This window comes from Chelonia mydas, chromosome 9, assembly GCF_015237465.2.
Source record: "Chelonia mydas isolate rCheMyd1 chromosome 9, rCheMyd1.pri.v2, whole genome shotgun sequence".
Classification (NCBI taxonomy): Eukaryota; Metazoa; Chordata; order Testudines; family Cheloniidae; genus Chelonia; species Chelonia mydas.
The window spans coordinates 25816921-25831156 of NC_057855.1; the positions used below are offsets into that span (position 1 = coordinate 25816921).

A 14236-nucleotide genomic window follows, 5' to 3' on the forward strand; every position below is an offset into this window, starting at 1 on the left:
ATTGCAGTCTAGACAGTCTTTAGTTTCAGTCTACTTGTTGAGAGACACATAGGTGAGAAGTAAACTGAATATTTTATTCACAGAGGTACAGACCACAAACAATCCAGACAAGCATAACAGATTGCTACCACCAGAGCAAGAAAGAGAGACTGTACTCCGTACATGCTTAGTAACAGGATGATTTACTGGGTTAATCAAGCTAGACATATACATTTGACATTCCATGAAAATTAAGTTCAAAGATGTCTGAAACAAACAAGCAGAATTATTTTAGGTGCTTAAAGTTAGAAACTTATGTTTCTATGTAACCTATACAGCTCTATCCTAAAAACTATTTTGATATCAAGACACAGCAAAAGCCACTTTTGGGGGTGGGTGGTATAGGGGGGTTAATTTTGCTACCAAGTACCCCGTATGTTCAATCATCTCCCTTAAGATACTTCTCATTTCAAAAATGTATGAAGTGTATGGCACATGTTCTTAGGCACTAGGTAATGATTCAAACATGAATCTCTCTCCTCTGCTTTTTCCTTTTAATTAAAGAAGCCAAGATCCAACATCAGAGGGAAAACAAAATCCTCACCAAAGCAAACAGTATTTGAGACAAGAAACAGGAAAAACCAGACAGCTACTCTAATGCTGCAAGAACATCTAAAAAGGGCTAGGGGTGGGGGAAGTCAAGATCTCAAAACTGAGAATTTAATTACTCCAGTACTTCATTATCTTACTTACTTTGATCTTAATGTTGTTAATCATCAGATGAGTCTGGCAGCAATTCAGAAACAAAATACACACAACCCTACATTGAGGTATTTAAGATTAGTTCATTCAAAGGACAAATTATTGTTACCAGTATCAGCCTTAAGTACACATGGGTCCCAACTACATTAAATCACATTGTAACCGTCTTGAAAAGCTCCAGTTGCTAGTGGCACAAGAGAAGCTACATGTACAATATGTAGTATTTATTATGCCTCAGAATCTTTCCTATACACACAATAAGTGTTTACTGCATAAACAAACCATTCTGGACTTTTCTATCTGCTCAGCCTTCTGCATCAAAGAAACAACCACAGTAGTTATTTTTAAGGTCTTGAGTAACAGGACAATTGTTTGGTTTCAATTTTCTATTACAAACCCATTAAAATAAAGCATAGTCCACCACTTTGCTGATACTATGCTAACTCCTTATTGTTGCAACACAACACACTGGGTTGGAAATGTTTTATGATTTGGGGAAAATTTCAAACCTCACTGTTTAAAAAACACTGTGCACTTCAAAAATAATGTATACACACCCCACTGCCATTGTGTTGCAGATTATGGATAAAAAAACCCAGTATCTAAGTATCTCAAAAATGTTTTACTTCGAGCTTGTCTACACACAGTTTAACTAAGCCGGTATAACCTACAATTGTATTGGCACAACTGTGTGTTTAGATCAGGCCTAACATCTAACCTCACCAGATCCTATGGGGGTACATAAGTATTAGTAACTCCATTTTACACACACAAGTAAGGCACAAAAAGGGCTACAATTTCAAAATCTGGAAGGCCTCTTGTGCACAATATACATGTGTGAACCCATGTTTCTATATACAAATACAAATGTTCTAGGAAAACATTCCCCACCCCCTTACCTCTGCACAAACCACACAGCATGTTTAGAAAATCCAGCCATGTGTTACTTGCCCCAGGTCACACTATAAGCCAGTGGCAAATAAGTCAGGACTAGAACTTCTGTACCTGGGCTTTCAGTCTTATTTTTAACCACAAGCCACACCCCCATATACTTCTATATACCATTAGCTATTTTTTGTATCTTTGTCAGAATTTCATTTTTCAAACTTAAATTTTAAGGAAAAACCCTCTGAATGCTGTGAACATATATTTAAAAAAACCACAGCCTTAATATTTAGAACTTATATGTAGCTACCAAGCACCTTACAAATAGCTAATCCTCACAACACCCCTGCGAGGTTGTCATTGTCACCATATTGGGGATGGGGAGAAAAGTTAAGATACACTGGGGCAACTTAACCTAAGGCCGCACAACATCAGTGGCAAAACTGGGATCAGAACTCAGAAGTTCCTGCTTCCAGCCACCAGTCCATGCCAACGATGTTAGCATTCTAAGGGTTAGCAGAGTATAAGCTACAAAAGGTTCTGAAAAGCTATATGAAAGCAAACACAGTTTTTAAGGTTAAATGGTGCCTTTCCTTCAGGCAATTAATAGAGCCTGTCTGGTCTAGATGCATTATTGCCTGTGCTTTTCATGGTATTAGCTGATGAGAGTGGTATAATTACTCATTAAGACAAAATTTTGGTATAAACATGTAACAGATAACAAAAGATGTTTCCAAAATGGCCATGGAAAGGAATATTTTTGCATTAACCTTTTATATAGGCAGCAATCTTTGTATTTTACAGCTGGATCACCTTATATAGTTAGAATAAAAATTAGCAGTGAGCTACCCACATTTCAGTAGCTATGAAGGCCGTAGAGTGTTTGGTGTGAGATGCCACATAACACATTATTCTTGACACATTTTCCACAGGGATAGAAAGCGAGGGTCAGTGATCCACACCTCAATTGTGTTATCACCCACAATTAATACTGTTTGTTTACAGGGCAATATTTGGATGTATCATGGTGCTTTATAAAATGCATCACAGGCTACTTAAATCAAAAGCAATATTGCACTGTTTATTTTAATTTGAACTTTTCCGAGATTAATAGTAAAATTAATCAGATTCTTGAATTATTAGATCACAGACTAGATGTACTAAACCTGCTCAAGTTCAAAACGCCTGAAGAGATGTTAAAAGATACAAAGTAACCCTGCTGCTTTTCTCAGCTTTGGCAGCTATGTCTTGTTCCCTTGACTATGATTCCGTATCAGCTGACCAGACAGATAGACTGGCGAACAGATGATTGTTCAGCGCTTGATACTTTTCCCAAATGCATTTCAGGTGTGAAAGACGTCCCGTTCCTTAAATTATATATTTTAAACACACATGCTCACATTTACATAAATTGTGCCTACATCTTCAAGGGTCTGTCCACATAACATCATAAACCTGGGTCTGTGGGACCAAGGCTTGTGAACTAGGTGTTTCCAAGCCTATGCTTGAGTGTCCACACTACACTGTAAAACTGATCTTACAATTGCCGGACCTTGGTCTCAGTCATGCTAACAGGTCCATACTGCATTATGAAGATCTGGCTCAGGTCTGCAGCATGACCCATGTCCTTACTGCAAAATGTCATGACATGGACCCAGTCACAGCAGGCTCCTGGGAGCCAAGTCCTGAGTGTTTACTGACCTGAGTCAGACTGATTTGTGTGTGGACAGACCTGGGGCTTGGATTCAAACCTGAGTCAGAGCCTAGGCTTATATGTATTGTAGACATACCCCAACAGATCTGCAGATGACTGCTGCTTTTTTTTGTCTGTCTAGAAGAGTAGCTTGATTGTGCATATATACCTCACAACAGCAACCAGTGTACAATGAAGTGGATTGGACAATTACTTTTATATCTTAGTTATAGGAATTTTCTCCAGGTTCTCCAGTCACTGTACATTGCAACAAATACTTTGTTTAGTTTCCCTTTGACACCTAGCATGGTGCATAATGTTAAAAAAAAGGTGAGAGTCAAACAGGCTGTACCTGTGCTCACTTTCCAGTAGATCTAAACTTAAACATATAGCTGAAAATGATGCATTGTCCTGAGAGTTCATTAATGACCCAGCCTTTCAACTGCTGGGTTTTGGTATGCAACAAAATAGTTACATATCACTATGTCGTTCGGGCTTTTTAACCCTTTACATTAAAAAGAGAACACCAGAGCTTACAGTGAGCGCTTAAGTCATGTGGTTAGCCACTTTATGAAACAGTGGTGGCGGTGGTGGTGGTGGTAACGGTAACAGCAATCATGCAGTTTTTGTTTCACTCTTGATGAGGAAATACAATAGCACCTCCAGAATACACCCAGCAGCGAAGAAGAGGAATTGGTCCCTTTCATCCCCAAAGGGCTAATATATTACTCGGCTCATTTTAAGTATTTGAGCTTATGAACAAAAACCATCTACCATCCATACTATTTATACTCCCTTAGTTTTAAAGGCAGAAGGGTTTTTTAGCTCTTGATTCTTTCTCCAGGCTACTACTAAAGTAACTCAGATGAATCATTATTTACTGAAGGCCTTTCAGCCTACCTTGCAAATAACTTTACTTTATGGCTATCATGTCTATGTGAGTTCCTATTCCATGGAGATTTTTATAATCCCTTAGCAATACAGGCATTACAACCTCAAATACAGATCAAGTCTCTCCTCAGTAATATGCACGGAATTCATTTACAATGCCTAACAACCAAGGGCAGTATATAACCAGCAGAGTGTCCTCTCTCTAACCCAAAGTCACTTTTAAAATATCTTTACTGATTTAAGCTGTTAGAGATGGTTACACAAAGTTTATCACTTAGTTATTGGATGCTTTTCATTAAAAAACAAGATTTTGAGTAAATTTGAGACCAACTACTTTGGGGGGCTAGGGGTAAGGGTAGGGGGGACACACACCAATTGCATCCACTTTGAAGTAGTGGATCATCTTTTCCAGGCACCTTCTCTGTTATCCATGCTTTATTTGACCGTTCTCATGTTCCTTGCTTTATTTGACCATCTCCTCTTATTTCATTTTGGTACTACCAATTACTAGGCCAAATCCTCAGCTACAGGAAATCAATACAGATTCACTGAAATCAGAATTTATTTTCTATTCAGAGGAAGAAACTGAGGTACAGAGGAAAACAAAATGACTTGTCAAGTCAGCTGAGCAGAGTTAGGCACACGACTGGGAGAAACACACCCTGGGGCCCAGTTACCCTTTTAGTTGTGCAAGTCAGGAATACCTTGCTCCCAGCTACTGAACCATACCCTGGCTCTCTCAGCCACGTCCCTGTGCCCCACCCTCATTTCCATCTCTGCTAGACTTTCTAAGTCCTCTGAAGGTAACAAGATGTTAACGGGCTTACCCAGTTTCAACTGGAAAATAACCTTTACCTACCTCAGGATTACTTATTAAATGGTCATGAAGCACTAAGTCTTGTTGATTATCTCCCAGTAAGCCCACTAGACCACACTTCAAGGTAATTAAGTAACAAACATCTGTAAATTCTTGTGTCAAGTGTCACCACACCAAAATCAAATGCCGGCAGCAGCCGCCACATTTCCAAGACTGACCAACAATTTTGGCCTAACTTGGGACACCCAGAGCCTGATTTGGAGGTACCAAAAACTGAGGTACACCCGCGTCAGTGGCCACTCTTGAGATGTTTTGTGTAAGATTTTATTCATTTACTGACAGAGTCCTATTGAACACAAAGTATCTAGTTGTAGTTCAATGCCTAAAGCTCAGCTTGTAGCTGTGCCACTGATGTGTCAGGGAGCTGTTAGGACTTGTAGATTAATGAAGATATACTCAACCTTTTAAAGTTCCACTCACTTTTATCTTGGCTGAAATAGTTAGAAACCTAAAGAAATAAATCATGAGATACAGACCCACTTCATGACTGAGAAGGATGGGATAGGGAACATTATACAAGTAAACATTTGCATTATTTTGCAATAGTCACTTGATAAGAACCATTTAATCTCATGTAGAATCAGTCTCCCATCCAGCAATCCAATTCCAAACATGAATACTCACAAGATGACCCTTTTGTTTCAATCCAGTATCATACTAGAACAGAACGTACACTATCTCCAGAAGGCAGAAAAAGGTGAAACAACATGATTGTGATCAGTATGACTAATCTAGATCTTGCAAAATCTGTTGCAGAAGTGGCAATCGCTGAGGTAAATGCACACCTGGACGCTGTCTGCTGCCTGGACATCTATCTATTAACACCACACTTTCTACAAAAGATTTCTTGTGCATACAATTTGAAAGACAAAGGTATTTTAAAAAACCCCAAGGCTACATTTTTAGAAACCAATTGTCTTAAAATATTTTCTTGTCAGGAATTCGTAAAATAAGGCTACTGATTCTTATCTGTTTTTTCATTCTTTGCCCAAATCACCACTAGAAAAAAAATGGTGACACCATCGAATGGTTGTTTCCCATGTTGAGACTTAATATTAGTAAATCAGTTTCGGATCTTCTGAGCAAAGGCACACATTTTCTTATTAAAACAGGAATCTCTTTAAATTAGGCACTATAGCTAAAATGTACTTCTATTACAGAATCTTGCTAAGCATATTTGTAGCGTGTCATCTACCTAATCACTACATCAGTTGCCTTAAAGTAGGATCTGATGTGCATTGGAGTATATATTTTAACTTCCTCTGAGGAGACTACTAGTGGAAGTCTAACAAACAACTGTCTACAAATTCTACATCACGTAAACATTTACACTATAACCTGTCTGCTCAGAAGGGTCAGATTTCGTTGGGTGTTTAACAACCTGAAAGTGACTGGCTGCACAAAGGAACCAGTAAAGCTGAAAATGGGAACAAGGGAAAGTGTTCAATGCCACTTCCATTGATTTTTAATAGTAATTTTCTCCCCACTGCTTTCTTGGGAACACAATCAGGTCCAAAGTTAGAAAGTCAGTCCAAGTATCCTGTTCTACCCATTCTATTTATTTTATAAAATAGGAAACAAAGTATGAACCTTGTGGCACTTAAAGGATGATCAAATACTAATATTGGAGAGTTACTCTCTAGCTACCCCCACCCCCAAATCCCCTTCTCCAATTTCTAAAGTTTTGGTTACTCCTCACTTTAGTTGTTTTTTTATTTGAAATAAAGCCTGATTTTGAATCTTCTGCAGTGGGTAAGGTATGAGATTCTCTTTTGGGGAGGGAGCTATTCCCAGGACTCAGAGGTTTGGGTAGTTACCTTTGTGGCTGTGAATAAAGAAAATAAACCCTTTCCTATAAGAGAGATTGACAAGCACTGAATTTCTACACAAAGCTTGCTGTAGGGTCACTGCATTACAGTAATAACTGGGGAAAGACATTTTTGCGATGGCATTTAGTATAAATTACACTTTTGGAGGTAGGCTTTATGTGCTACTGAGAACAGTTTAGGTACCTTTAAATAGTATTTGAACACTGTACACAGCCCACATGATAATTGATTGCACCAGAAGTCCCAGATCTTGTGAGCACATGCACAGAGCACCCAAAATAGTAGCTTCAGCGGATGTAGTGAGGGTGTATTAATTTTTTTTATTTCCTGCTATTTGAATCTGCAGAGTAGAGGAGCTTCAAACAGCAGTCAAAAAAATGACATATTCATAAGTACTTTGGGACCAAAGTCCTTTTCCTATTTAAAAATCCTGGGAGTTTTGCTATGAATTTCAAGAAGAGCAGGACCTAACAGAAAAAGTGGCATTCACTTTCACACAGATTTCTTACAGAAAAAAAGCTTTATTTATTTATTTATTTATTTTTTGCCACTCATACCTAAAATCAGATGTTCTGCAATGTCTGTCAAAATGACACCGAACCAAGAGGCCATAAAGAGACAATCAGCCACTACCTTAAAATGTCCTTTGCACAAACCAGTCACACTCATTCTTTTTGAGAGTAGAGTCCTCAAAAATTTTGTAGGCAATATTATGGCTGTAGAATTATGGTCAGCTATAAGGTCTGACTATCCTACTGTAAACCTTCAACACAAGTGCTGCATTTAGCTCTAGAACACTGCATAATTGCAGTGATCATAGAGATTGATATTTGAAAGATAACATACTTTCCTGTAATGGTACATGCTCAGGTATTTGTCATGGTCTTTAAAAATGTAATCATTGTGGACAATAGAATATATGGGGTCTGGGTTTTCTACCCAATTAATTAAATTTTCACAACCCCTACTGTGGATTCAGTTATAGAACAATACAAAAGTACATTTTACTGGTATAGCTTGTTCCCACAGGGAAGGGAAATAAGACGTAACAGTATAAAGCACCTTTACAACAGATAACTGCATCCACACTGGGAGGCGGGAAGAGTATGAGGCAGTGTACTTGTAAAGTAGTTTTTGTGTATAGACCAGGCTTATGTTTAGTGAACGACACAACAGTTTGGAGTCTCTGAAAGGTCTAGCTACCCAGTGCTCCTTTCTGTAGCGTCCTCACCAGTCAGGAGAAAATATAATTATTGAACATTTATATGCTTGCACCCATGGTATTAGACCCATGCCATGTGTTACTACTTAACACATACACCCCCCCTTTGGCAAGAAGCAACATATATTAAAAGACCTTCACTTGTTCTGCTAGGCCAAAGCTAAAACTGGAGTTTATGTTGAGCTGGTGTATGCTATACATACACACTTGCATCATTACTTAGTCAGGTTTTCTTTAAAAAACACCACACACAATCAAAAATGAAGCAATTTGAAATCATGAGGTATTCTGAAATTTTTTAGCTTCAATTTTAGATGTCAATAACTGCTATTCTGCTGGGAAAACTAGAAGGTTTGCCAGGTTTCATTATGTTGAAAGCAGCAATTATGAAGATAACTCTACTGAACAAGTTATCCAGAGATCATCCAGTAATCACCCAAGGACAGCTTCTGTTAGGTACTGAAAAACCTTCCAAATACCATTGAGGTTAATGAGTTTTGGGGGACAGGGGCTCTCAGCACTTGGGGGAAAGCATGTAATATTTAGACAGGATTGGACCACTAGCAATGGCCAAGATACAGGTATAACATATGCTTTTAAACTTTAATGCACAATGTCTACAATAAGCCTACCTTAATACTGAAAAAGAAAATTCCTGTTAAGATGTGGCTTATATTAATAATAAAAAACAGCTATTCAGCATGGCATCTGATTTTAAAGTCCTTAAACAAATCTTTTTATTCAGCTTTTTTTTTTTTTTTTTTTTTTTAAGTTCTTAAAGGTGAACTGCAAAAGTGAGGTTTGTTTTTTTTTTAAAAAATGAGTTTGTACCTTTTGATGTATTATATAAAGAAGACTAGAAAGAAATCAATCCAGGGTGGGTTGGGGAAGAGTTTGCAGCTCTCTTCATCTGGGTTTTTTTTCCAAACTTATTTTAACTGTAGAAATATTAGTTTGGCAGGAAAGCTTCTTGGGGATTTAAGAGAAGTGAAATATTGTGAGCTCAGATAGAGGTGGATGTTTAATCTTTAAGGCATCATTTCTCCCAAGTTTTTTGCTAGGTATTAGGAATTAAATAGATGCTATAAATCAGAGAAAAACAAAATGCCCAGTTTCAGCTGAAGTACAACAGTCACTTCATTGATTGAAATCAATGAAGTCACATCTGTGTAAGGCCCTGATCCTGCACAACTGATGTCAGTGGGATCTTTGCTATTGGATACAGTGAATTCATGATCAAGGTTTAAATTAGGAGTGAGAAGAATTAGGCACCCTAAGTGTTAATCAGTTTGACTAAAAGTCCCTACTTCCTCAGTTGCTCAGCTTTTGGTTTCCTGTGATGTCATAATTTCATTAGTTCCCATAAGTCCTCCTGGACAGACAAATCATGAGTTTAAAAAAAAAAAAAAAACCCACACACATCTGGGAATTTGGGGGGAATAAATGCCTTTCAGGCCTTCTTCGTATTTTTAAAAAAACCCCATTTTCCCCTCCTTTGCAAGTTACATTTGAAATGGTAAGGAATCACAGTCTTAATGCATAATTTTAAAAGCTGTATCTTTTTCAGTATAGAAGTTTACGAACAGCTGACCTTCAACACCTAGACTCCAATAAACCATGTTATTCTTAAAATTACAAAATAAGATCCTAATCCTGCAAGCTGTTCTGCATAGAGCCCAAATGACTTCAACAAGCATTTATATAAGTGTAGGATTCGCCCATGTACAGCATCTTGTAGCATCAGGACCTAAATATAATTATTCAACTGTTTCCAACGTTACCAGTAGATACAATAGAAACATTCCCTAGCCTCATGATTTTAGGTTACCTTCCCCCATTCTTAACATACTGTTATTTTGGTTAGACAAATATCACGATTAAAAAGCATATGTCTGCCATGATTGCATATTAAAGTCAGTTCTCCTTACAATACATTAAAAAAACCACAGTTTTGCTGTTCTTTTTTTAAAAAAACAAAACATTTGTATTAAAATTCTTAAAATGGATAGACATTAAACGCATGTCTGGAATTAAAGTTACAGTTGTTAGAATTTTCTTGGTACATCACAACATTAAGATTTCGCTCTTTGCTGGCTGGAGGTACATCCTACATCAGAGAACCATAACAAAAGAAATCCTCCCAAAAAACTAAATGCCTGTAAATTTGAATTAAATACAGTCCAAATTTGCAAGACATGGAAATGACATTTAAAAGGCTGAAATGGAAATAAGAAATAAATTCCACTAAACAATAGGCCTTTTTGTCCTGGCTTGTTCAGTGTGATTACTGAAAGGAAGCTGTTAAGTAGTTTCTGGAGTAGTAGATAATGGGATTCTATGGAGCTTTCACAGGTTGGCACCGGCTGGAACAGCTGAGTTTTGAAGGCACTCTACAGACACAGGGTTGCTGTTGGCCCTGTATCACATTTTAGGAAGTCTTTGTACTTTAGAGAGCTAATCAAAATCAGTTATTGCCAACCCAAAAATAAGGAAAACAAACCACCACCACAAACCTCCCTCCCCCCTGAAGAAAAGAAGAAAACACAACTAAAAAAATATTGTGCAGATTTGTAACATTTTCACAGCTGATTTAAAAAAAAAATACTACCGCTCTCCCCCAAACTCCCATCCGATACAGCAGGTAAACAAAATAGTTTCACAAATGATCAGCAGACACGTTCTGGCACCCCACACTGTATTGGCATCAGTGTTATTAAAAGTCCCAGTTCAGATGTGCAATACTTCAGATTGGATACACTGTAACAATAATCCAACTTTGCATAGAAATCCTCAGAATCAATATCATAGTCACAGGGTGCATTCAAGGTTGGCTAAAGAAGAGAGAGCACCAATCTTAGTTTTACCCCCACACGTCCACGGAAAGATTTCTCTCTCCCTCTCTGCAATGGTTTCTTCGTTTACTGCTCCCCTCAGTTCCTTAGGTGTAATTTAACTCTTCCAGTTAGAAAACGATTGCTCACAAGCTCCCCTTTCTCCAGGCCGAAACTTTTCTTACTGGTGTCAGTTGCCAATACAGCAATCTGTAAATGGTACTTACGGGAAATATGCAACAATCAAAATCGATGAAATGTACATGCTGAAAAAGCCACGTTTTCAACAATACACCCACCCCGTGACACTGATCACTGCAGCAGCTGGTGCTGCTGCAGCCTGGAATCCTTGTGTATGCAAAGTTGTTTCCAATCTTTGTTTCGAACGATCACATTGCTGCTTCTTTTTGTTGTAAACCTTTGCGAACGACAACATTGCCCCCCAGGCCCTTTCAGAGGATCACGCAGGACGAGCAGCACTGATCGTCCCCGTTGGGCTGGGAAGCGTAGTTCATCTGCCTGACAATCTCTGCAAACAGTTCGTCCACTGAAGCTTTGTTTTTGGCTGAAGTTTCCATGAAGGGGCAGCTCCACTCCTCGGCCAGAGCTTTGCCTTCCCCATACGAGACCTCCCTCTCGCCCTCCAGGTCCACCTTGTTGCCCACCAGGATCATGGGCACCTTCTCGTACCTCTTCACCCGGATGATCTGGTCCCGCATGGGCTTGATGTCCTGGAAGCTCTGCTGGTTGACCAGGCTGTAGACCAGGATGAACCCTTGCCCGTTCTTGATGTAGAGGTCCCGCATGGAGGCGAACTGCTCGGTGCCGGCGGTGTCCAGGATCTCCAGCACCGAGGGGGAGGAATCCACCTCGATCTCCTTGCGGTAGAAATCCTCGATGGTGGGGTCATACTTCTCGATGAAGGAGCCGGTCACAAACTGCACGGTGAGGGCGGATTTGCCCACCCCGCCCGAGCCCAGCACCACTACTTTGTATTCTCGCATGGCTCCGCTCCGCACGCCCGGCTCCTTCCTCTCTGGGTCTCTTCTCTCCCTCCCACCTCCAGTCAGCGGGGAAGGAGGGAGGGGAGAGAAGCCGCCCCGCCGCGGCTCTCACTGGAGCGGGGTGAGCATGCAGCCAGCAGCCGGCAGGGGAGGGAGCAGCGGCGGCTAACGCCCGTGCAGCGCCAGCCCCCTTCGCGCGGCGAGGGCTGTGCCCAGCCTCCCGGGCAGGCTCCTGGGCCAGGCAGCCGCGGCCGAGCCCCGGCGGAACGCAAGGGCAGCGCGAGCCCCTCGGCCAGGCAGGCGCCCTGCCCGAGCCTCAGCAGCCCTGGGAGACGGGGAGGCGGCAGCTGCCAGCGGGGCGGGGGAGGAGATCGCGAGTTCTCATCGCCCCCCGGCAGCCAGCGCGTGGTGCACCAGTCCCGCGGTGCCGCCTCGCGCCGCCACGGGCCATCCCTTCCCCGCAGCCTCGCGCTCAGGTCCGCTCACAGCCCGCCCGGACCCATTGGCTCGCGCTAACCCCCTCCATTGGTTTCTGGAAAAGGGAGGGGGCCCACCCAGGCACACGCGCCCCCGCTCGCCCTTCTGTTCGGATTGGCTGCCGCCTAGTGCCCGTCAGGCCGCGCTGCCTCATTGGCTCAGAGGTTTGAGTCCCTCCGCCATTGGGCCTCCAGAGGGAGGAAGGTGCTTGGCCGCTGACTGTCTTTCTGACCCGCCTATGAAGGAGTTTTGGCGGATACTTACACTTTGCAAAAGGGCAGGCGGGCGGGGCCGAGGGACCGGCTCATCCCCGCACAGCCGTGTAACGCCTCTTCCCTTAGCCTCGGGTTAGCGCCGGGGTAAGCTGCTGCCCTAGGCACCCCGCACCGGGGAGTGGGCTGCTGTGGTTTGCCGCTGTGCCCCGGCCCCAGGGGTCAGCCCCATAAGAGAGACGTGCTGGGCACGCGGCCCTTTGGACAGCCTACAGCAACCCCGAGTCAGGCCGGGGTCCCTCAGAAAACAACGGGTTATTTTGCTCCTTGGGAGAGGTGGAGGGGGCCTGGCTGTGGGGACAGAGGTAACTCCCACCTCTCTTCCTAGCCCTCACTCCTGCAGGAAACTGGGGAAGCCCCTAGGCCCCCTCTCCTGGGCGCAGGGCCTGACCCTGCCTGCTTTGACCTGACGGGTGGGGAAAAAAATCCTGGGGCATGAAAAGGGAGGCCTCACAACACCTGTGGGAAGGGGCTGGGACCCAGGCCAGGGAAGACCCCTTCTCTCTCTTTCTCTCTGCAGAATGAATTACTACTAGAGCTCAGGTTCATTTTCCTCTCCTCTTGAGAGAGCAGGGAGAGAACAGGAGATCCGGCCCTCCTCTGTTTTGACTTGAGCGCTGGTCGTCAGTGGTTTCACATCCTGAATTAAAAGCGGGAATGGGGGTTGCCCCTCTCTGTATCGTGGAGCATGAGTGTCTGGGCACAAGGGAAAGGTCAAACACCCCATTCCTTGGGAGCAAGTGCAGCTTCATACCAGGTGAGCTGCTGCCACTTCCCTGCCACTCTGCAAAGGACTGTGGGGGTGTGTGTAGGGGGCTTTGCTGCCACCTTTGCAGCAGTGCTTTCCTGGGGTGGGGAGTGGGAACCGCCCATCTGCTTATGTGGGTATGGCTGAGTCCTCCCTCTCTTCATAGGGCCACCCACACAATACCCAGAGGCACTAGTTCCCATTCTAGTTTAAAGACAAGCAGCTGTTTAAAATGTCTGAGTTAATTCATTCAAAGCACCTTAAATGTCTGTTACACACCACACCTGAAGTTTGAATAATTAATGCCCAAGAATGACAACTGCCACATGTTTGGAATTATTTGCACTTTATTGTGTTTTAACAACAATTCACTCACACTGTGATTGAGCCAAACAAACACTGGCTATTTGCCATTGTTTGCAGAATCATTCCTTTGTACTTTCTGTCAGTCAGACATTCCTAGTTTTAAGAAAAACATGACTGGTTATTTTAGCACCTTCCAATCTTTGCTTTGTGTGTAGTGGCCATTCTTAACAGTTCTCAGTCTTTATCCAATTAACTAGTATACAGACCTTCTCTATCCTAGGCTCAGCCCTGTTTAAGAGCTTGTTTAAATACAGTTCTGGTTAAATTGGTTTATAACTTAGAATCATAGAATATCAGGGTTGGAAGGGACCTCAGGAGGTCATCTAGTCCAACCCCCTGCTCAAAGCAGGACCAATCCCCAATTTTTGCCCCAGATCCCTAAATGGCCCCCTCAAGGATT

The 14236-nt window shown here is 42.0% G+C and overlaps 1 protein-coding gene across 1 annotated transcript; it reads right to left on the reverse strand.

The window, feature by feature from the left end:
- Positions 1-1340: 1340 nt before the first annotated feature.
- Positions 1341-13339, reverse strand: RAP2B (RAP2B, member of RAS oncogene family). The gene has a single exon (XM_043522344.1). It carries the CDS (start codon positions 11971-11973, stop codon positions 11422-11424), a length of 552 nt encoding a protein of 183 aa, XP_043378279.1. The 5' UTR covers positions 11974-13339; the 3' UTR covers positions 1341-11421.
- Between the last annotated feature and the right edge of the window lie 897 nt (positions 13340-14236).